The 17751-nt window shown below is 41.9% G+C and overlaps 1 protein-coding gene across 2 annotated transcripts; it reads left to right on the top strand.

The window, feature by feature from the left end:
- The first annotated feature begins 4612 nt into the window (after nucleotides 1-4612).
- ctps1a (CTP synthase 1a) lies at nucleotides 4613-17130 on the top strand. 2 transcript variants are annotated; one of them, XM_031278642.2, is made up of 18 exons: nucleotides 4613-4861; nucleotides 6586-6767; nucleotides 6876-7046; nucleotides 8171-8271; nucleotides 8399-8515; nucleotides 8966-9049; nucleotides 9566-9646; nucleotides 9744-9895; nucleotides 11108-11240; nucleotides 12899-12987; nucleotides 13106-13200; nucleotides 13317-13379; nucleotides 15010-15053; nucleotides 15144-15240; nucleotides 15327-15382; nucleotides 16530-16626; nucleotides 16757-16901; nucleotides 17009-17130. In XM_031278642.2, exons 2-18 carry the CDS (start codon nucleotides 6599-6601, stop codon nucleotides 17091-17093), a joined length of 1779 nt encoding a protein of 592 aa, XP_031134502.1. In that variant the 5' UTR covers nucleotides 4613-4861; nucleotides 6586-6598; the 3' UTR covers nucleotides 17094-17130. The 2 variants fall into 2 exon arrangements, with proteins under 2 accessions (XP_031134502.1, XP_031134504.1); XM_031278644.2 differs by having other exon boundaries at nucleotides 4650-4861; nucleotides 6569-6767.
- The last annotated feature ends 621 nt before the right edge of the window (nucleotides 17131-17751 follow it).

The raw sequence follows: 17751 nt of genomic DNA, 5'->3' as shown, positions 1-17751 counted from the left end.
CTAGCATTCAGTTGGTCTGCTATTATCTGCCATGCTTTTTCTCACGTTTTTTTTCATTTATTTTATATAGAGGACGAGTTTCCTTCTCTACATATTATATGCTTTGCTCCCTTGTATATATGGACATAGAAAAGAAAGACACTGAAGAAGTCGTTATAAAACTATAATGAGAATTTTGTGATAAATTCCATGCACACTACACTACAACATGAATGTAACAGTTCATCAGTTATTTCCCCCCAGGAAAATATAAGATCAAAAACCATTCAGGTGTCCTCTCCCTGTTGTCACATGAATGTACAGTAGCCTACCACACTAGATACAGTAGTTATTGGTTCAGTGAACTAAGACTATAATTAAGGAGGATTGTACAATTAGAATAGGTTTTTATAATTGTACAATCCTCCAAAATTATAGTCCCAGTTTACTGGACAACACAAATTGTGTGCTAAGAATGCCAATTTATTGAATCCTTTATTGCTAAAGAATAATAAAAAAAATTAATCAACTAAAATAATTGAAGGTGCATTGGTCCACTATAGAAACACACATGTACAGCACTTTATATAGTGCCCTTAGTAACTGACTTCATTTAAACACATTTGGCAACTTTATCAGCCTTTTCTAATTATCTCAACAACTGCCATAATATATTCATCAAACTTCTAACAACAATATGAACAGCAGTCTTCATACAGCAATATAATAGTAACAATGTCACATGAATAATTATAAAAAATAATGGTCCCACACAAATAATAACAGTACTTAAATGAACAGCAATATGTACCTGTGTATATTAATGCAGGCTGATAATAAGGTAAAAGCACTGCTGAGTGAACAGAAAAGGCTCCAGGATTAATAAATCCTGGCTGTTAGCCTGGTCTGGACCAGGCTAGCTGTACAGAATAAATCTCCATGGTAACTTAGGAGCCTCTGCTTTCGTGAAACCGAGTCAAGGCTAAATTGAGCCAGGATAACTGGGAAATCCCGGCTTAATCCCTTATCTTGGTTTGTGAAATAGCCCTCTGGTTTGAAGTAATGAAAGTTAAACAAATGTTCATTCGAGTTGCTGACCAGCAGTTTGTTATAAGGCGTTGAAAGATTAAAGATGTAGTGTTCCATATGTATTTTTCTGTGCAACCATTTTATGTTTTCCATACAAACTTTGCAAAACCCTGATTTCTTAATGGCAGATGTGTGTGTGTGTGCGTGTGTGTGTGTGTGTGTGTGTGTGTGTGTGTGTGTGTGTGCGTGTGTGTGTGTGTGCGTGTGTGTGTGTGTGTGCGTGTGTGTGTGTGCGTGTGCGTGCGTGTGAATATAATGACGCGTATTGAACCAAAGAAAGGTAATACTAATCTACAGAACAAATAGTATATTTATAAAATTAATTTTGAGTCATCATGATTCTAAGTAGTCCATTCTGATACACATTTCATACCTGACAGAATGAGCTACCATACTTTTAATTACATTTATAGAGTAAGTAGTCCATTCTGATAGATATTTCCTTCCTGATAGAATGCGCTACCATAATTTTAACTACATGTATAGAGGAAGTTGTCCATTCGGAGAGATATTTCCTATCTGGCAGAATGTGCTAACATACTTAAAATTAATTTACAGAGGAAGTAGTCCATTCTGATAGATGTTTCCTACGGTACCTGACACAATGAGCTACCCTACTTTAAACTACATGTATGGATGAAGTAGGGCATTCTGATTGATATTTCATCCCTGACAGAATGACCTACCATGTTTAACTACATTTTAGATGAAGATGTCGGTGGAAATGCTTTGACAATCCCTTTTAATTAAACTTAAGCTCTCCTTTAAATGGCCCCGCCCCTATCGGCCTCCGTAGACCAGCCACTCTCTTGGTGCGTTCACGCCACCTGGGAATATCAGGGACCGCCCCCGTGATGACGTTGTTTTCCAGACTGCCAGCGTTCACATGGTCGGGATGCATGTTCTTCTTCTTCTTCTGTTATATTGGCATTTGGCATAACAACTTGTTGCATGACTGCCACCAACTGTTCAGGTGTGTGAAAACATGGAGGCCAGAATAACAAAGATTTGCTGCTGTTTTTTTATGCGAGCATACAAACAGCACATGGACAGGTGTTTGTGTTTTATGCAGGACAATGGACGGGAAAGGACACGGATAAGGTGTTGATGTTTTTTTATACATGGGCTATTCATGAATAATTTGAAACATGTTATGTTTCTTGGCAGAGGCATTTGTCCACAATTAACAGTTTATTGTCACTGAAATATTTTCAGTGAACCAAAGTCGCCTACATCAAACGTCAGTTGTCAACAACGCGTCACCAACTGGGAAACTGTTAGCAAAAGCAAAGTTTCCCACCTCTGATTCCCACATGAAGTGACGTGAATGGTAACGTTTTCACTGGGAAAAATGTTTTTCCGATGCCCATGAACGCACGGTCTGTCTATGTATCCCCGCCCCTCTCGGCCTCCGTAGCCTCACCGCTCTCTGTCTATGTATCCCCGCCCCTCTCGGCCTCCGTAGCCTCACCGCTCTCTGTCTATGTATCCCCGCCGCTCTCTGCCTATGTATCCCCGCCCCTCTCGGCCTCCGTAGCTCAGAGAGCAGCCGAGGCCAGCAGCTGTAGAGCAGACAAACATTTCCACTTCTCCCTCTGTGAGCTACCGGATTATTGGGACCAAACCGGAGCCCTGAGCGGTGAAACTCTGGAGAGACTAACGGTTCCGGGGAGTTTGACTGTTGGTGTCCAGTTCAAACAAAGTGTGTTTTTGCTGCAGAGCAACAGATTGGGCCCTATCTTGCACCCGGTGCAGCGCGGCACAGACCCAGGCGCAAGTGTCTTTGCTATTTTAAGACCGTCCAGCGCCAACGTCGTTCAAATAGCAAATGCACCTGCGCCCATCTGTGCCTCCATAGGCATGCTGGTCTTACAGGGAGGTGTGTTCAGATTAGAGTGCGGATCGGGACACATTTTTCTGTCCGAGCCCGGCCCGTGTCCGACAGAGCAGTAACCGAACCCAGCCCCCAACCCGACAGGAATTAAAATATTTATGTCCGAGCCCGACCCGAGCCCGACACAGTTACAGCCTCGTTTTTTTCTCATACTAATGATACGTTTGTTTGTGTGGAAAGACCGCTTTTATTAAGCAACTGTAGGAAGGCATTCAAATGTCAAAAAAACAGATGAGCACATCAGCGCACACTGGGCAACAAGTGCACGTTAACACAGGCGCACACCTACATAATAAGCTGTTTTAAATTTAAAATGTTCAATGCCTTATGTGACCGAGCACGACCCGAACCCCAACATCATTTCTAAATATCTGTCTGAACCCGGCCCGGCCCGTTGGGTACTGTTGGGTCCCGAAGGGCTCGGTTCGGGTGTCCATCCTATAGTTCAGATGCCTTCTTGGTGTATTGCTATCTTGAGGCAGCGGGAAGTGATCGCGCCATTGACCAACAAAAACCTGGTCTAAAGTCAATAACACAGCAATTCATTGTTATTTTAACAGCGCATTAGTAAAATGCGCCTAGGCTTATGCACAGCGCGCCATGCTTGTTACACACATACACAGGGAGGAGCACTTTATACAGGATCATGGACTCTATGCACTTCATGATGTTTTTGCGATTGCAAATTTTTGTCACAACATGTAGCATGTTCAATCTTCAATAAACATCTTCTTTTTTTTTTTTTTTTTTTTTTTTAAGTAAAGTTGACCAGAATGAGAGTGAGACACACAGATCTGAACAGCACGTACTATACATCTTGGGGAAGCACCCAAACAGATAACTCAAGCAGTGCCAGCAACCAGAGGCAGTAGGCTGCAGCTTGTGCCCTGTAGCAGGTATGGGGCAGAAAGAGACGTGATGTCAACCGAAATGAGGACATGGGTTTAACAGAAATATCAATATGAAGTATTCTAGAGCAGAGATCTTCAACAGGGTGTCCACGACCCCTAGGGGATCCTCAGGGGGGGGCCGCCAAATTATCGTTTGATACTTTTTTGAACGTTCCCCCCCCCCCAAAATGAAATATGTCTGAAAATATACAGTACATTAACATGATTCCAAAATATCATTAGCAAAGATAAATCAGCCTATTTGTAAAAAACAAAAAAACAAAACAAAAACTCAACAACATTGATGCTACGCTTACTGACCTACAGGAAAGGTCGATAGATACAGTCAAGCTTCTGGATTCACTGTGCCTTCCACGTGTATGTTTGACATTAAAACATGACGATTTGTGAATATGTAAAATAGAAGCTTAGTGTTGTAGGCCACCATTAAGGGATTGTGTAGGCCTATAGGCTTTAGGCCATTCTGGACGTTATTAGGCCCAGTTTATTATGCAACTCAATTTTACACAATATAAATGTAGTAGGGGGTCCCTGCTCGTCTCTCTTTCAGATTAGGGGTCCTTGGCCTAAAAAACGTTAAAGACCCCTGTTCTAGAGTATGGAGGGAATTGAAAAGGAGTAAAATAACTTTCTATGGTATAATGGCTGTTTGACTTCTTGAGAGATTCTGATGAAGATGGCACAGTAATGGACTAGCTAGTTCCAGAAGGTGGCAGTAGTGCAACACAGCGGACGCCGGTTGCCTTAAAACCCTAAAGAAGAAGAAGAAGGAAAAAGAAGAATGTTGTAAGTGCTTGAATGATGTACTGCAGCCCGGGATCGTGGTCCATACACGTGTAGAGTCAGAGGAGGATAGATGGGTATCTAGGGGAGCACAGGCACAAGTACAAGCGTTGCTATTTGAATCGAAATTTTTGTCTCTGACAAAAGGTGTTGTGAACTGCTTTAGACGTCGAAGATTTGTTTTTAAGAGCAGCTCCGGCTGGTGGTAAGTTGAAATGTGATGCTGTTAAGATAGGTTGTTGTTGGATAGCTAGCAAACACTGTTAAGTCACAAGCTAGACACAATAAATAAGTATGACTTCCGGTAAAAAGGATCAAAATAAAATTCTGTTGGAAATACCATGCCCTGATAGAGGTGTAATGGGTTACATTTCATCAGTAGTCTCCTAACCCAAATTGAGTTTATAATGCTGCCATAGATGGTCAATTGTAACTATTTCGCAGTTTTGTTGGTATACGTTTTGTATGAAATAATAATAAATAGCTAACGTTACCGTTGCTTTTATTTTGAAAGCAGTGCAGGGAATTCTGGTCACATGTAAATTGGCTAGCTTGACGCAGTTGTTAGAAATGGAGAGCATGTAAGCTAGCTATCGGTTGTATTTAAAGACAGCTTTGTTCAGAAAAAGTTGCATTTGTCAGTTTACAACGCGTTGTTAGTTACACTAACAAAGTCATTGGTCTTGTGTGTCTAAAAGGACATCATGTAGACAGATATGTTTGTCTCGTTAACTTTTTGGGATGGCGGTAACCTGGACTGGCGGTCCTCTCAATTGTAGTCCTCTAGCACAAGGGAATCAGGAAGTTCCCACCAGCTCGGCGTGTGTGTCTGAGCGCTTCAAGTGTGCCATGCTCTATAATATAGTGAAACTGTTGTGTTGTAGGAAAGATGGAAAACATTTAGCTTTCTGCTTTACATATACGTTAGTCACCAAGTTTTTGTATTAACCAGTGGTTCGAGGCCGTAAATGTTTGTTTATTGGCAAAATAGCCCTTCCTTTGACAACAGCCACTGGTGTCCACGTTGTAGAACAGGAGCATGGAGATTTAGCCAATATTTTGGTTAGCTGAACAGCTAAATTGTCTTCAACAGAAATGTTATCGAGCCATATGCTAATATTTCCTGTCATATATCTTAAGCCCGATTAGGTAAGAGGCAGGCTGCAGAAAATGTAATAAATAAAAATACATTTAAATCATAATGTTCAACTCAAAAGTGCATTTTCTTAATATATGTTTTCTAACTTGAATATAACGTTACCCTTACAGTAAAATGCAATCTAGTACAATAGCCCTACAAAAGATTATACACTTGCAAATAATGTTTGGTTAAAATTATCAACTCAAGGTCTACTTACTAGATTACTTTTGGAGGTTTCAGCTACATTTTGTGATCTTTATCAGCAGTATTGTATTCTCTGGACGTGTATAGTTGAAGTCATTTTTTTCCTGCTTAAAGGTGCAGTAGGTAAGACTTATAAAACTAACTTTCTGTCATATTTGCTGAAACTGACCCTATGTTCCAGTAGAACTACATGGCGCAGGTCATTTAAAAAAAAATCCGGCTCCTCTGGCACCACCTACAGCCTGTATTGTAATTTGCAAAAATCCACCACTCCCTGTTTAGATGCACCAATCAGAGCCATGGGGGGGTGTCTAACTGTGTGTCAATCACTGCACATGCATTCATTCTCCCTTGTGGGGGGAGTGGTTTAGGAGACCGTTTTGGGCTGTAGCGGAAAGGGGGGGGGAGTGACTGAGAAGTTGTCGATGTTCAAATTTTTTGGCTAAGTCCTGGATCTTCACAATCCTACCTACGGCACCTTTTAAAAACAGTGACCCAAAAACAATTTCCCCAAAGCACAACATGTTTATGACAGCCTTTTTGCATGGTCTACTGTTTGATTCAAAGCTCTCATCTATTTCCAGATACCGGAGCATAATGATGAAGTACATCCTTGTAACTGGTGGAGTCATCTCAGGCATCGGCAAAGGCATCATTGCGAGCAGTGTGGGCACAATCCTGAAGTCATGCGGCCTGCATGTTACTGCCATCAAGATCGACCCTTACATTAACATTGATGCGGGCACATTTTCACCCTATGAACATGGTACGTTAGGGGAAAAAAAAAAAAAAAAAAGATCATTCAACACATTCAGAATGAAACAACAGAATGAATATGTGTGTGTTACTATTGTGTCGTGTCCACTCTGTCCAGGGGAAGTGTTCGTGCTGGATGACGGGGGTGAGGTGGACTTGGATCTGGGGAACTACGAACGCTTCCTCGACATCCGGCTGACCAGAGACAACAACCTGACCACTGGCAAGATCTATCAGTCAGTCATCAACAAAGAGAGGAGGGGAGACTACCTGGGCAAGACTGTGCAGGGTAAACAACCGCTGCGTTATACCTTTTTCCCCACTGGCCAAAACAAATCCACATACACCCCCTAACATCTGGCGTTTGTCTGCAATGGGAAAGGTTAGAATTGGCATTCACTCCCGCGACAAATGACTCTGCAGTAAGCACGGGTATTTCTCAGCTCCAGCTCGGAGCGGCAGTGATGGAAACAGGACACCAGGGTAGAGATGCTAATTTCGGTCCTTTTCTATGGCAGTGCTGTGATGCGCGTCGGGTCATCTCGGTCACAAATTTCATTGGGTGTCCGCCCAAGCAGCGCTTGAACATCAAATTAGTCAGCACCGAGTTCAAAAGAGACTGAATAATTATTTAATTAATTATTAAAGGTACACTGTGTAGTGTTTTTAAGTATTTTATTAGCTAAAATCAATGTCTTCATTCATAAATATGTCCTCATTGGTGTAAAATGACCTCTGCCAATGATCTGACTTATCCTCGTAATAAGAAGAATTTCTTATCTGTATTTACATCGGACGGGCAAGTCCAAGGAGGCTTCCATGTCGTTCCGCCATTTTGAAAAACTATAATGGCTGAGAGGGACATGCAGCACTACCCTACCTGTCTAGCTAGTCCACAACGCGTTTTCGTTCAGAGCCAGCGTCACGCGACTGAAACCAGCTGAAACGAAGAAGGAGATCAGTGAGAGGCGCTTGTCACTGCCCCGGCAAATTTGAAAGCCAGCACTGCACTTTAGTTCATAACAGAGGATCATACTTATGCCGAGCAACAGGAGAAGGAATCGCCGTCGCCAAAAAAGCGAAAATTGGAAGACATGTTGTCATAGCTTTTTGGTACATAACGGCTACCATAGTTGCAACACGCATTTGAAAAAGCGAGGCGCTAGATGGAGATTTTACTGCTAGATGGGAGAAATTCCTACACGGTGTACCTTTTTTAAGTTTATTAGGGAAGATATTAAGTGAATGTAGCGCAGAGTTTGCGGTTTTGTGCACTGTAGCAGGAAAAGTAAACCACTGTTTTCTGGCACATTCGTGATGTGGAACGTGACACACCAGAAAAAAAAAAAAAACAGACAGACATGCTGAAAAGAAATTGGTTAACCAAGAATCCTTCATCTCTCTCTTTTCCAGTGGTGCCGCACATCACTGATGCCATCCAGGAATGGGTTGTTAAACAGGCCAGGGTACCAGTCGAAGACGACGATGTAGAACCTCAAGTTTGTGTAATAGAGGTAAGCTAAACAGTTAATTTCATCACATTGTAATTTTTAGCTTCTATTCACGTTATTTTGCACAGGGGTATCTGCTGAGGCAAAGGCTGCCGTGAGTTTCACTGCTAATGCTTGTGCACGTTTGCAGTTAGGAGGCACGGTTGGAGACATAGAGAGTATGCCTTTCATCGAGGCCTTCAGGCAGTTCCAGTTTAAAGTGAAGAGAGAGAACTTCTGCAACATTCACGTCAGTCTGATACCACAGGTGAGAGAGCCTTCAGGCTTCACTGGGTTTCTCAGAGGCCAAATGTGTCTGCCGCTCTTCGCAGAATAACAAAAACTGAAAAAAACACTTGTTAGTTGCAGCCCTCGAGTAGAGTTTGTTTGAGAGCAAAAGATCTAATTAACTTACTTAACTTACTGAAAGGTGATTTAAAATGCCTTGCTGACAAGAAATAACTTTACCAAATAAGGTCGGTTTGCAACAATAATAATCCCATACTTCCTAATTGTGAAATTAGACCCTAATGATTGCATCAGAACCTTTTTTTTTTTTTTAAATACAAAGTCAGCTTCTTCTTTTAAAAAATGTTTTTAGTTTCTTGTATTTGGATCGAAGTGGCTGTTTTGTACACTTGTGTCACGTTAGAAGTTGCCGATGCACCTAAACAAAGAGTTCTATACTGTCAGTTTAATGTATGTAATGTCTCCACAGCCCAGCGCAACCGGAGAGCAAAAGACCAAACCAACACAGAGCAGCGTCAGAGAGCTGAGAGGACTGGGTTTGTCCCCTGATCTGGTGAGTCATCTGCAGTACATCCTTTTAAAAAAAAAAAAAAAAAAAAAAAATTATTTTACAGTGTGCATGCCTGCAAATTCAGTTGGATACCAGTATTTCCCCTATAACTGTACATCTGGCAGGCCGCCAGGCCAACGGAATCGTTTTATCGCTTATCCGCTCATGGATGCTGTTCTGTGTGCTCACATCATGTCACAAAGCTTTAGTTGGTCTTGTTTGTCACGATAAAACCAGCCCCTTACAAAAGCGGTTCTTGGTTCAAGACCAGCAACGTGTTGGAACCAGTTTTCCTGGCTGAGAGCCAGTTCTTTGGCTGTTGAAATGTGAAGAACTGGTTTAAGATTAGGAAGCAGCCCTCAAACTGCCTTGGTGGAAGAGGGGTAATGATGAGCCAAAAACCATTGACCTGTGCAGACATGCGCATTCTCGTCTCTCTCCTGTTTGTGTTCCCTGGGTGAAATCCCTGTTGTGTTTTTAGTTGAATTGATTAAAGTGTCATCTCACCTTTGCCCACAGATCATGTGCCGCTGCTCCACCGTTCTGGAGAACTCTGTCAAAGAAAAGATCTCCATGTTCTGCCACGTAGAACCCGAACAGGTACGTCGCCGACAGCGCCTTTTGTCTTGTCGTCTTCGACGAAGCGGAGCCCCGACTCTCTCGGCCTCTCTAAACTCTTTGACCCGTCTCGTCCCAGGTCATCTGTGTGCACGACGTGTCGTCCATCTACAAAGTACCGCTACTGCTGGAGAAACAGGGCGTGGTGAGCTACCTGAGCAGGAGACTGAACATGCCCATAGAGACTCGACCCAGGAAAATGCTGACTAAATGGAAGGAGATGTCTGACAGGTGAGTCCTCAAAGATGAGTTCAATTAATGAAATGGGGCTGACATAGGGCTGAGCGAAATCCAATATCACAATCTTTTTGACCAAATACCGTAATGTCGATATTGCGGCGGTATTGTAGGGTTGACAATGGTGCTTTCACAGAATATCTTCACAATCATCATCAGTAATGTGGATATAATGACTAAGTGGTTAGAGGCAATTAATAGAAAAGCTTAAAGTGCTCATATTATGCTCATTTTCAGGGTCATAATTGTATTTAGAGGTTGTTCCAGAATAGGTTTACATGGTTTAATTTTCAAAAAACACCATAGTATTGTTGTACTGCACATTGCTGCAGCTCCTCTTTTCACCCTGTGTGTTGAGCTCTCTGTTTTAGCTACAGAGTGAGACATCTCACTTCTGTTCCATCTTTGTTGGGAGTCGCACATGAGCAGTAGCTAGGTAAGGACTACTAGCCAGTCAGAAGCAGAGTATGAGGGCGTGCCACGTTAGCAGCTAGGTGAGCATTATAACGTGTGTTACAAAGTGACCACGTTTGTCTCTGAAGTAAAGGCTGGACTACAATAGAGCTGTTTGGAGCAGTTTGTGAACAGTGTTTTCTGTTGGAGATGGTAAGTCCCTTTGGGGTGGACTTTGGGCTTTTTCACTTTGTAAACCTATAACGTGAACAAAAAGATATATAACACCATAAAGGTAAGGGGAAAAGCCAAAAAGCATAATATGAGCACTTTAAACAGTCGGTTCAGAAGTTCAGAAAATGAAATTACTTTACTCTAATGCAGCCTTCAAAACCAGGATGAACACTTACCTCACGATGTCCCAAAATCTAAGACGATATCTAGTATGAATATTCATTTTTTCTTTTCAGTTTTCTGGTATTTCTCTCTTTTGTTCTTAATTACTCTTATTATATATATTTTGTAATGATCATTCTGGTGATGTCTGGGCAGGGGTGTGGGGGGAGTTAGTATGTGAGTGAATGTTGTACTGTAATGTCTTGTCCTTTGTACTGTCCAATCCTACCGAGGACCCTCTTGAAAATGAGATGACACATCTCAAGAGGTATTCCTTGTAAAATAAATAAATAAAAAAAATATGTATATATTGCCCAGCCCTAGGCTGACAACTGCTATTGTCTTCTGTTCTATGTGACTGGATGACCTGTGTCTTGTTTCAAAAGGTGTACTGATTAATACCCGCTGTCTTCACAGGTCAGACAGACTGCTAGAGCAGTGCTCGATAGCACTGGTTGGGAAGTACACCAAGTTTTCCGACTCCTATGCTTCTGTTATAAAGGCCCTGGAGCACTCGGCCCTCGCCATCAGCCATAAATTGGAGGTTAAGGTATGCACACATTGGCTTTCTTTACATTTATTAAGGCAAGGAAAGTTTATTTGTGAAGCACAATTCGTACACAAGGCAACTCAAAGCACAAATACAACATGAGAATAGTTCAAATTTGGAAATAATATATTATATAAAATAATAAAATAGACGTAGATGTAACATTTCTATTTGTCTAAAAACGACTATTCCTGTGTTATATATATTTTGAGTTGTGTATCCAAAATGTTTCCAACAGTTTTCAAACCCAGAGAAATCTGTAATTTTATTTCTTTTCTTTGTTTAGTCGCCTGTCAGTGGCGTCATATAGCTTTTGACCCCTTTAGTTACTTCCGTCAAAACACGGGCACCCAGATGATACGTTCGAGTGTAATTGCAAATCATAACATGTCCCAAAGAGAGTTATACTTAGTAAACGTAATACTGCTTTTTTTTGTAAGTTATACGACTTACAGTTCTCACGGACACACGCGCGATATCAACTGGCTAGTTATCCTCCAGACAGCGACAGACCACGTCTCTTTTTCTTTCTCTCATTTCTGCCGTGTGGTGCGCATGCCCGCTCGCAGTGTGAAGCGCATCCGCGCTATTCTCCGAGATGCACTTGACGGCCTTTTGTGCAGCGGATTTTTTACGACCTAGTTAAGGCGGTAGGGTTCCCCAGCTTAGGCGGGCTGCCCGAACTGCAAAGTGCTGCGGGAAACCCTGACTTTGCAACACCGTAATACAGCAGAGACCTTATTTATTGATACATTTCTTTATCGATCGATCCAGCTTAGCATCACTATTATGGTTACTACAATGTGATGGTTGCCAGTAGCTAATGCTTGGTGGGTAACGTTAGAAGGTTACAACATCGTTCAACACGCTCATCACGTTATGTTTAGTAGGATTGTTTTCACCACGGTTAACAGCACTGGGCTAACCCAAGAATCCGGTTTTGTGCAACAACAAAGTCACAGTCTCTTCTCTTCATGAAACGAAGCTGCCTTCAAGTGCGTTTAGAAATGTCGAGATCTATAAACAATCTGACAGGAAACAGCAATTGTGAATTATAAATTCCAATTGTCCCACATTGGGAGGACCTCACACGAACGGGCCATTTAGGTGACACTCCCAACCCTGCGATTAATCTCTGGATGGCTTTCTCTAGTCTGAATGGGCCCTTTGTTTGTGTGTGTGTGTGTGTGTGTGTAAGCAGTCCAACAGCTAAACACTGAGAGATGCATAAACACACTGTGACGCACTCGAGATTGTATTGCAAGGATTTATTCCTCCACACGTTAAATACAACTAGCCCTGCAGTTACCAAATGTAAAGTTACTTTGTAAGTCAAAATAATGGCGTTAGTGCGTTGGTCAACAGAACATGTTCGCTCCCAGGCTCACCCCCTCTCTGTCAAAGCCCAAAAAACCCATGTGAACGGGTGAAGCAAACTAATATAATGTTATCCGTTCCGCTCAAGCCGCGATGAACACGCCCACCACCTACAATATAAGTGCACAATATAATAATAAATAAATAATATAAATGAGACCATAAACAACATACAATATGTGGCTCCTGCAGTGTGATCACACCAAACTGTGACTGTGATGAGGAGTGTGGTCACATGTGCAACAGACCTGACCCTTACGTCTCTTCTCCTCCTTCTCCAGTATGTAGACTCAGCGCATTTGGAGCCGAGCACTCTGCAGGAGGAACCAGTGAAATACCACGAGGCATGGCAGAAACTCTGCAGTGCTGAGTGAGTGCTGAGCTTTTTTTTTTTTTTTTTTTTTTTTTTAAACTTTTTGTAAGTAATACAACCTGGACATTCGATTTGCAGTTTCATTAACAGTTTTTGTCCCTCTCTCTATCCTCAGTGGCGTTCTGGTTCCAGGAGGTTTTGGTGTCAGGGGAACTGAAGGAAAGATTCATGCCATCAGCTGGGCCAGGAATCAGAAAAAACCCTTTCTAGGTACAGGATAGCAATGCCTTACTTATACCCAATGCTGTCGTAACTATTTCTATGTCAGATGTGTTTGTTTCGATTATATATTACAAACTACTTGACTGATGTCTGTGTTTCTGCAGGTGTGTGTCTTGGGATGCAGTTGGCTGTATGTGAATTTGCCAGGAACACGCTCGGCTGGACAGGTAATATAATAAACCTTCATTTATAAAGCGCTTTTCAGAACAAAGTTACAAAGTGCTTTACATTCATTTAAAGGAACACGCCAACTTATTGGGACTTTGTCTTATTCACCGTATCCCCCAGAGTTAGATAAGTCCATACATGCCCTTCTCATCTCCGTGCGTGTTGTAACTCTGTCTGACGCCCCCACCGCTAGCCTAGCTTAGCACAGATCCTGGAGGTAACCGGCTCCATCTAGCCTACTGCTCCCAATAAGTGACAAAATAACGCCAACATTTTCCTATTTACATGTTGTGATTTGTATAGTCACAGCGTGTACAAATAACAAGGTCACATGAGACCCAGCCATCTTCTAACTGTATACATACTGGGAACTATATTCTCAGAAGGCGAAGCACTGCTACTTCTGCTACTTGGGCGGAGTGATTTGTTCGCAGCCCCTGAGAAGCCCCGTGGTGAGGAGCAGAGAGTAACAACGGTGCTTTTCAGGTGTTGCGCTAATCACTCACTAAAGACAGTAGCTCCCAAGACGGCGGCCGCCTGTATACGAGAACGCGACTGTCTTTATAAACTATCTTTTTTAATAAACTGTCTGTACACTTACAAAGTTCTCAATGCTTCGGTTTACATGTAGGGACCCTCATTATGCTACCGTTGAAGTGTGGGGCTATTTGGAGCCTTTTTAGTGGTATAAAATAGCAATTTGTTTTTACTTTCCCTGTGCCCCGAATACTAGCGTTGTAAGCTAATCAGCGGTCCGCGCTAGCTTGTTTCAAGCTACAAACGCATTCGATTAGCATGAAAACATGTCCCAGAGAGCAACAGAGTGGGTACACATCCGTCATTAACCCCTAGGTTCGTTTTGTGCCGGATTTGTCCTTGAAGCTGTCTAAACGCCTTTCCGGATCGTTCCGGCCCACTTTATCCCCGGGTGACATCCAGTTACGTGTAAGGCCGGCTGCACACTGGATGCGTGGCGTGAGTGTGTCAGCTGCGTGGCGTGTCCGTTTATATTTCAGCTCCCATGTTAACAGGTTAGAGCTTGCACACTGCCTGCGTGACACGCGTGCATGCTAGAAACAGGACAGACGCCTATTTTTCACGCGACACGCAAGCGAGTTGAAGCGTTTCCAGGCAAAATAGAATAGGAAAAGATGTTTATATACATTTTGACACAAATGCATTTAATAAATGACATTTTGATGTTTGAAAGTCTCTGGGTTTTGACATAAATGCAGATATAAATGTAATAAAAAAAAAATTTGATGTTGCACCTGTCAATACAGAACGAAATATTCTGTAGTCTATTTTGCCATCAATACTGCCGACGTTGTCTTTGCTGTAATCAAATCAGTATATATTTATGTGGTATATGGTATTTCATTTTATCAACGTGTACAGACAAGGCTAGCAGCAGCGCCGCGTCAGACACGTTTCTTGTGTGAAAAGACAAAGGAAACGCCACGCAACTGACACAGAACCGAAACGCCACGCATCCAGTGTGCAGGAGCCCTAAGACACCCATATTGGTTTAGTGTATCGGTTTACCTTTATAAATGACCCGTAGCAGCAGCCAGTGATTACAAACTTGTATCATAACTGACTTTATGGCTTTGTCTGTTTTGCACTTAGATGCCAACTCAACTGAATTTGACCCAGAATCAAAGCATCCCGTGGTAAGTTTGTTTTATTGCACCGGTGATCTAGTTTTAATGTGACCCGAAAAGTGCGTTGAATTGAGATTGTCGCGCTTTGAACGTCTGCAGGTGATCGACATGCCCGAACACAACCCCGGGCAGATGGGCGGAACCATGAGGCTCGGGAAGAGACGGACCATTTTCAAGACCAACAACAGTGTATTGCGTAAGAAAAACGTTGAAGTTCGCATTCAGCTCAACGTCGATGTGTTGTTGTGTCGGCCCTGTGCTTACAGCTGTTCTGTATTCCAGGCAAGCTTTATGGAGATGCAGAATATGTGGATGAAAGGCACAGACATCGCTTTGAGGTATGTCCACCTCTCAGTTCACCAGCAGCATGTGTATTCTTTTCAGTGGTGGAATGTAACTAAGTACATTTACTTAAGTACAAATTTAAGGTACTTGTACTTTGCTTGAGTCTTTTCTTTTCATGCCACTTTATACTTCTACTCCTCTACATTTCATAGGGAAATATTGTACTTTTTACTCCACTACATTAATCTGACCGATTTAGTTACTGTACAATTTAAGATTTTAGCACACAAAACATCCAGAAAAAATATAAATGAAACTACCCAAGAATATTACTGCCTACAAGTCCAGCTGAAATGATTAGCAGATTAAAAAAAACAGAACAGTTTGGATCGTTTCCAGTTTCTAAAATGTGAGGATTTTTCTGCATTGAGTACTTTTACTTGTAATACTTTAACTACAATTTTTTTGATGATACCTACATAGGGTTGGGTACCGAAACCTGGTGCTAATACGGCACCGGTGCCTAAATGACCGGTATCCACCAGACCGAAATACAACGCAGATTTATATAGTAGTAGTAGTAGTAGTAATAATAATAATAATAATAATAATAATAATAATGCCTTTTACGCTGCTCTCTGATGCTCCAAAACAGACATTAGAGGCAACAGAAGCATCTCTGCATGTGACTCTTGTTAACATAATACACTTTACACTTTACAGCAGGTAACGTTAGCCTACCGTTAGCTAGCAGCTAACGGTTAAAATGCTGACAGCTAAACGGTGTAAAGTGTGACTGTATTTCACTGTAGAGGATTCCAACAGCGGGACGTTAACAGTCTGCTGCTGCCTTTTTCGGAAAAACACTCTGCATTCACTAGAAACTAGTAAGCCTCGTGGTGCATTCCAGGTTATTGTAAAATACCCTATTCCCCTATTCCCCTATTCTTTTTTAAGTATCGGTTCAGGCACCGGCACAGTTTTAAAAGTATCGTTTTAGCACCGGTATTGGGAGAAAAAAAAACAATACCCAACTTTATACCTACATACATACTTTTTTAAGTAACATTTTCAATGCAAGACTTTTACTTGTAACAGAGTATTTTTTTTACAGTGTGGTATTAGTACTTTTACTAAAGTAAAGAATCTGAATACTTCTTCCACCACTGCTGCCTTTCTAACTGCGTTGTCCTCGTACAGGTCAATCCTGAGCTCAAGAGTCACTTTGAAGAGAAGGGCTTCCGCTTCGTAGGTCAAGACGTTGAAGGGGAAAGAATGGAAGTCATAGAGCTGGATGGTACGGGAAAGGAAACGCTGAGTCACTTTAAAGCATGCGGATGATGGTGTTTCAGGGGTTTTAAATGTCAACAATTCAACTACAACCTTCTGTGTACTCTTAAAAATAAAAATCTAATTTCTGTTTTCAGATCATCCATATTTCGTTGGAGTGCAGTATCACCCTGAGTTCACTTCCCGCCCTATGAAGCCTTCACCCCCGTATCTTGGTTTGCTGCTGGCTGCAGCCGGGAAGCTGCAGAGCTACTTACAGAAGGGCTGCCGTCTGTCTCCACGGTAAACACGCGGCGTCAGATTTCATGTTCCCACCCATGCATATGCTGCAAATATAGACTCCGTTTCATCAGACCAGATGAATGACTGTAAAATTCTCTTTCACACAGGGACACATACAGCGATCAGAGCGGCAGCAGCAGCCCAGACTCTGAGATATCAGAGTTGAAATTGCCTTCCATCTCAAACGAATAACTTAGGTACACAATACAATAAAATGTTCATGTTTTCATTTGCAAATTCAGTCATTACCAGCCAAATGCAATTCCAATATGATCCAGAGTTGGGTGAATGACACCAGTTTGTTTCACTCCTGTGAACAGCACAGTATTGTGATAAACTTCACTGGTGCTTCTGTTTGGTTATTGGGATCCCATTGCTATTGCTGGGGTCCATATTTAAATTATTCAATCTGTATAGATTACAGAAGTAAAGCCAAAACATCTGGCTGGCTGTTGTACAGGTCATAAACCCCACCCCCTCCATGTTAGTGGACAGAACATGGGTCAAATAAATGTCATTTTATGTAGTTATGATCACTAGTGCATGTTTGTTTTTCCTGAATTTGTCCTGGGTGTTTTGACTACACTTCAGATTCAATACCATGGTATTAAACATGTACATAGTTTACTGACCACTGTGGGATGAAATTTAGGATGTGATCTACAGTGGTATGACACATGGTATGTTTCCACCTTGTAAATTAGTTTCTGGTAATGTTACAAGAGCAAGCTCTAACACAGGAGCCTAAACGGTAATGTACCGTTTATTTTGACTTGTCAATAGGAAACCCACAGCTGAAATTGATAACCTTAATGGCTCAATTCCATCAAGTGTCCCAGTAAGCTATTTC

This window comes from Sander lucioperca, chromosome 16 (genome assembly GCF_008315115.2).
Source record: "Sander lucioperca isolate FBNREF2018 chromosome 16, SLUC_FBN_1.2, whole genome shotgun sequence".
Classification (NCBI taxonomy): Eukaryota; Metazoa; Chordata; class Actinopteri; order Perciformes; family Percidae; genus Sander; species Sander lucioperca.
Note: the sequence above shows the minus strand (reverse complement) of the source record. Positions and strands in the feature narration are given on the sequence as shown.

Bases quoted from the DNA above. Each gene is read 5' to 3' on its own strand.
- ctps1a (XM_031278642.2), top strand. From the start codon at position 6,599: ATGATGAAGTACATCCTTGTAACTGGTGGAGTCATCTCAGGCATCGGC. The intron at 9,896-11,107 runs GTGAGTCCTCAA...CTGTCTTCACAG, and splicing joins TGGAAGGAGATGTCTGACAG to GTCAGACAGACTGCTAGAGC. The intron at 12,988-13,105 runs GTGAGTGCTGAG...CTCTATCCTCAG, and splicing joins CAGAAACTCTGCAGTGCTGA to TGGCGTTCTGGTTCCAGGAG.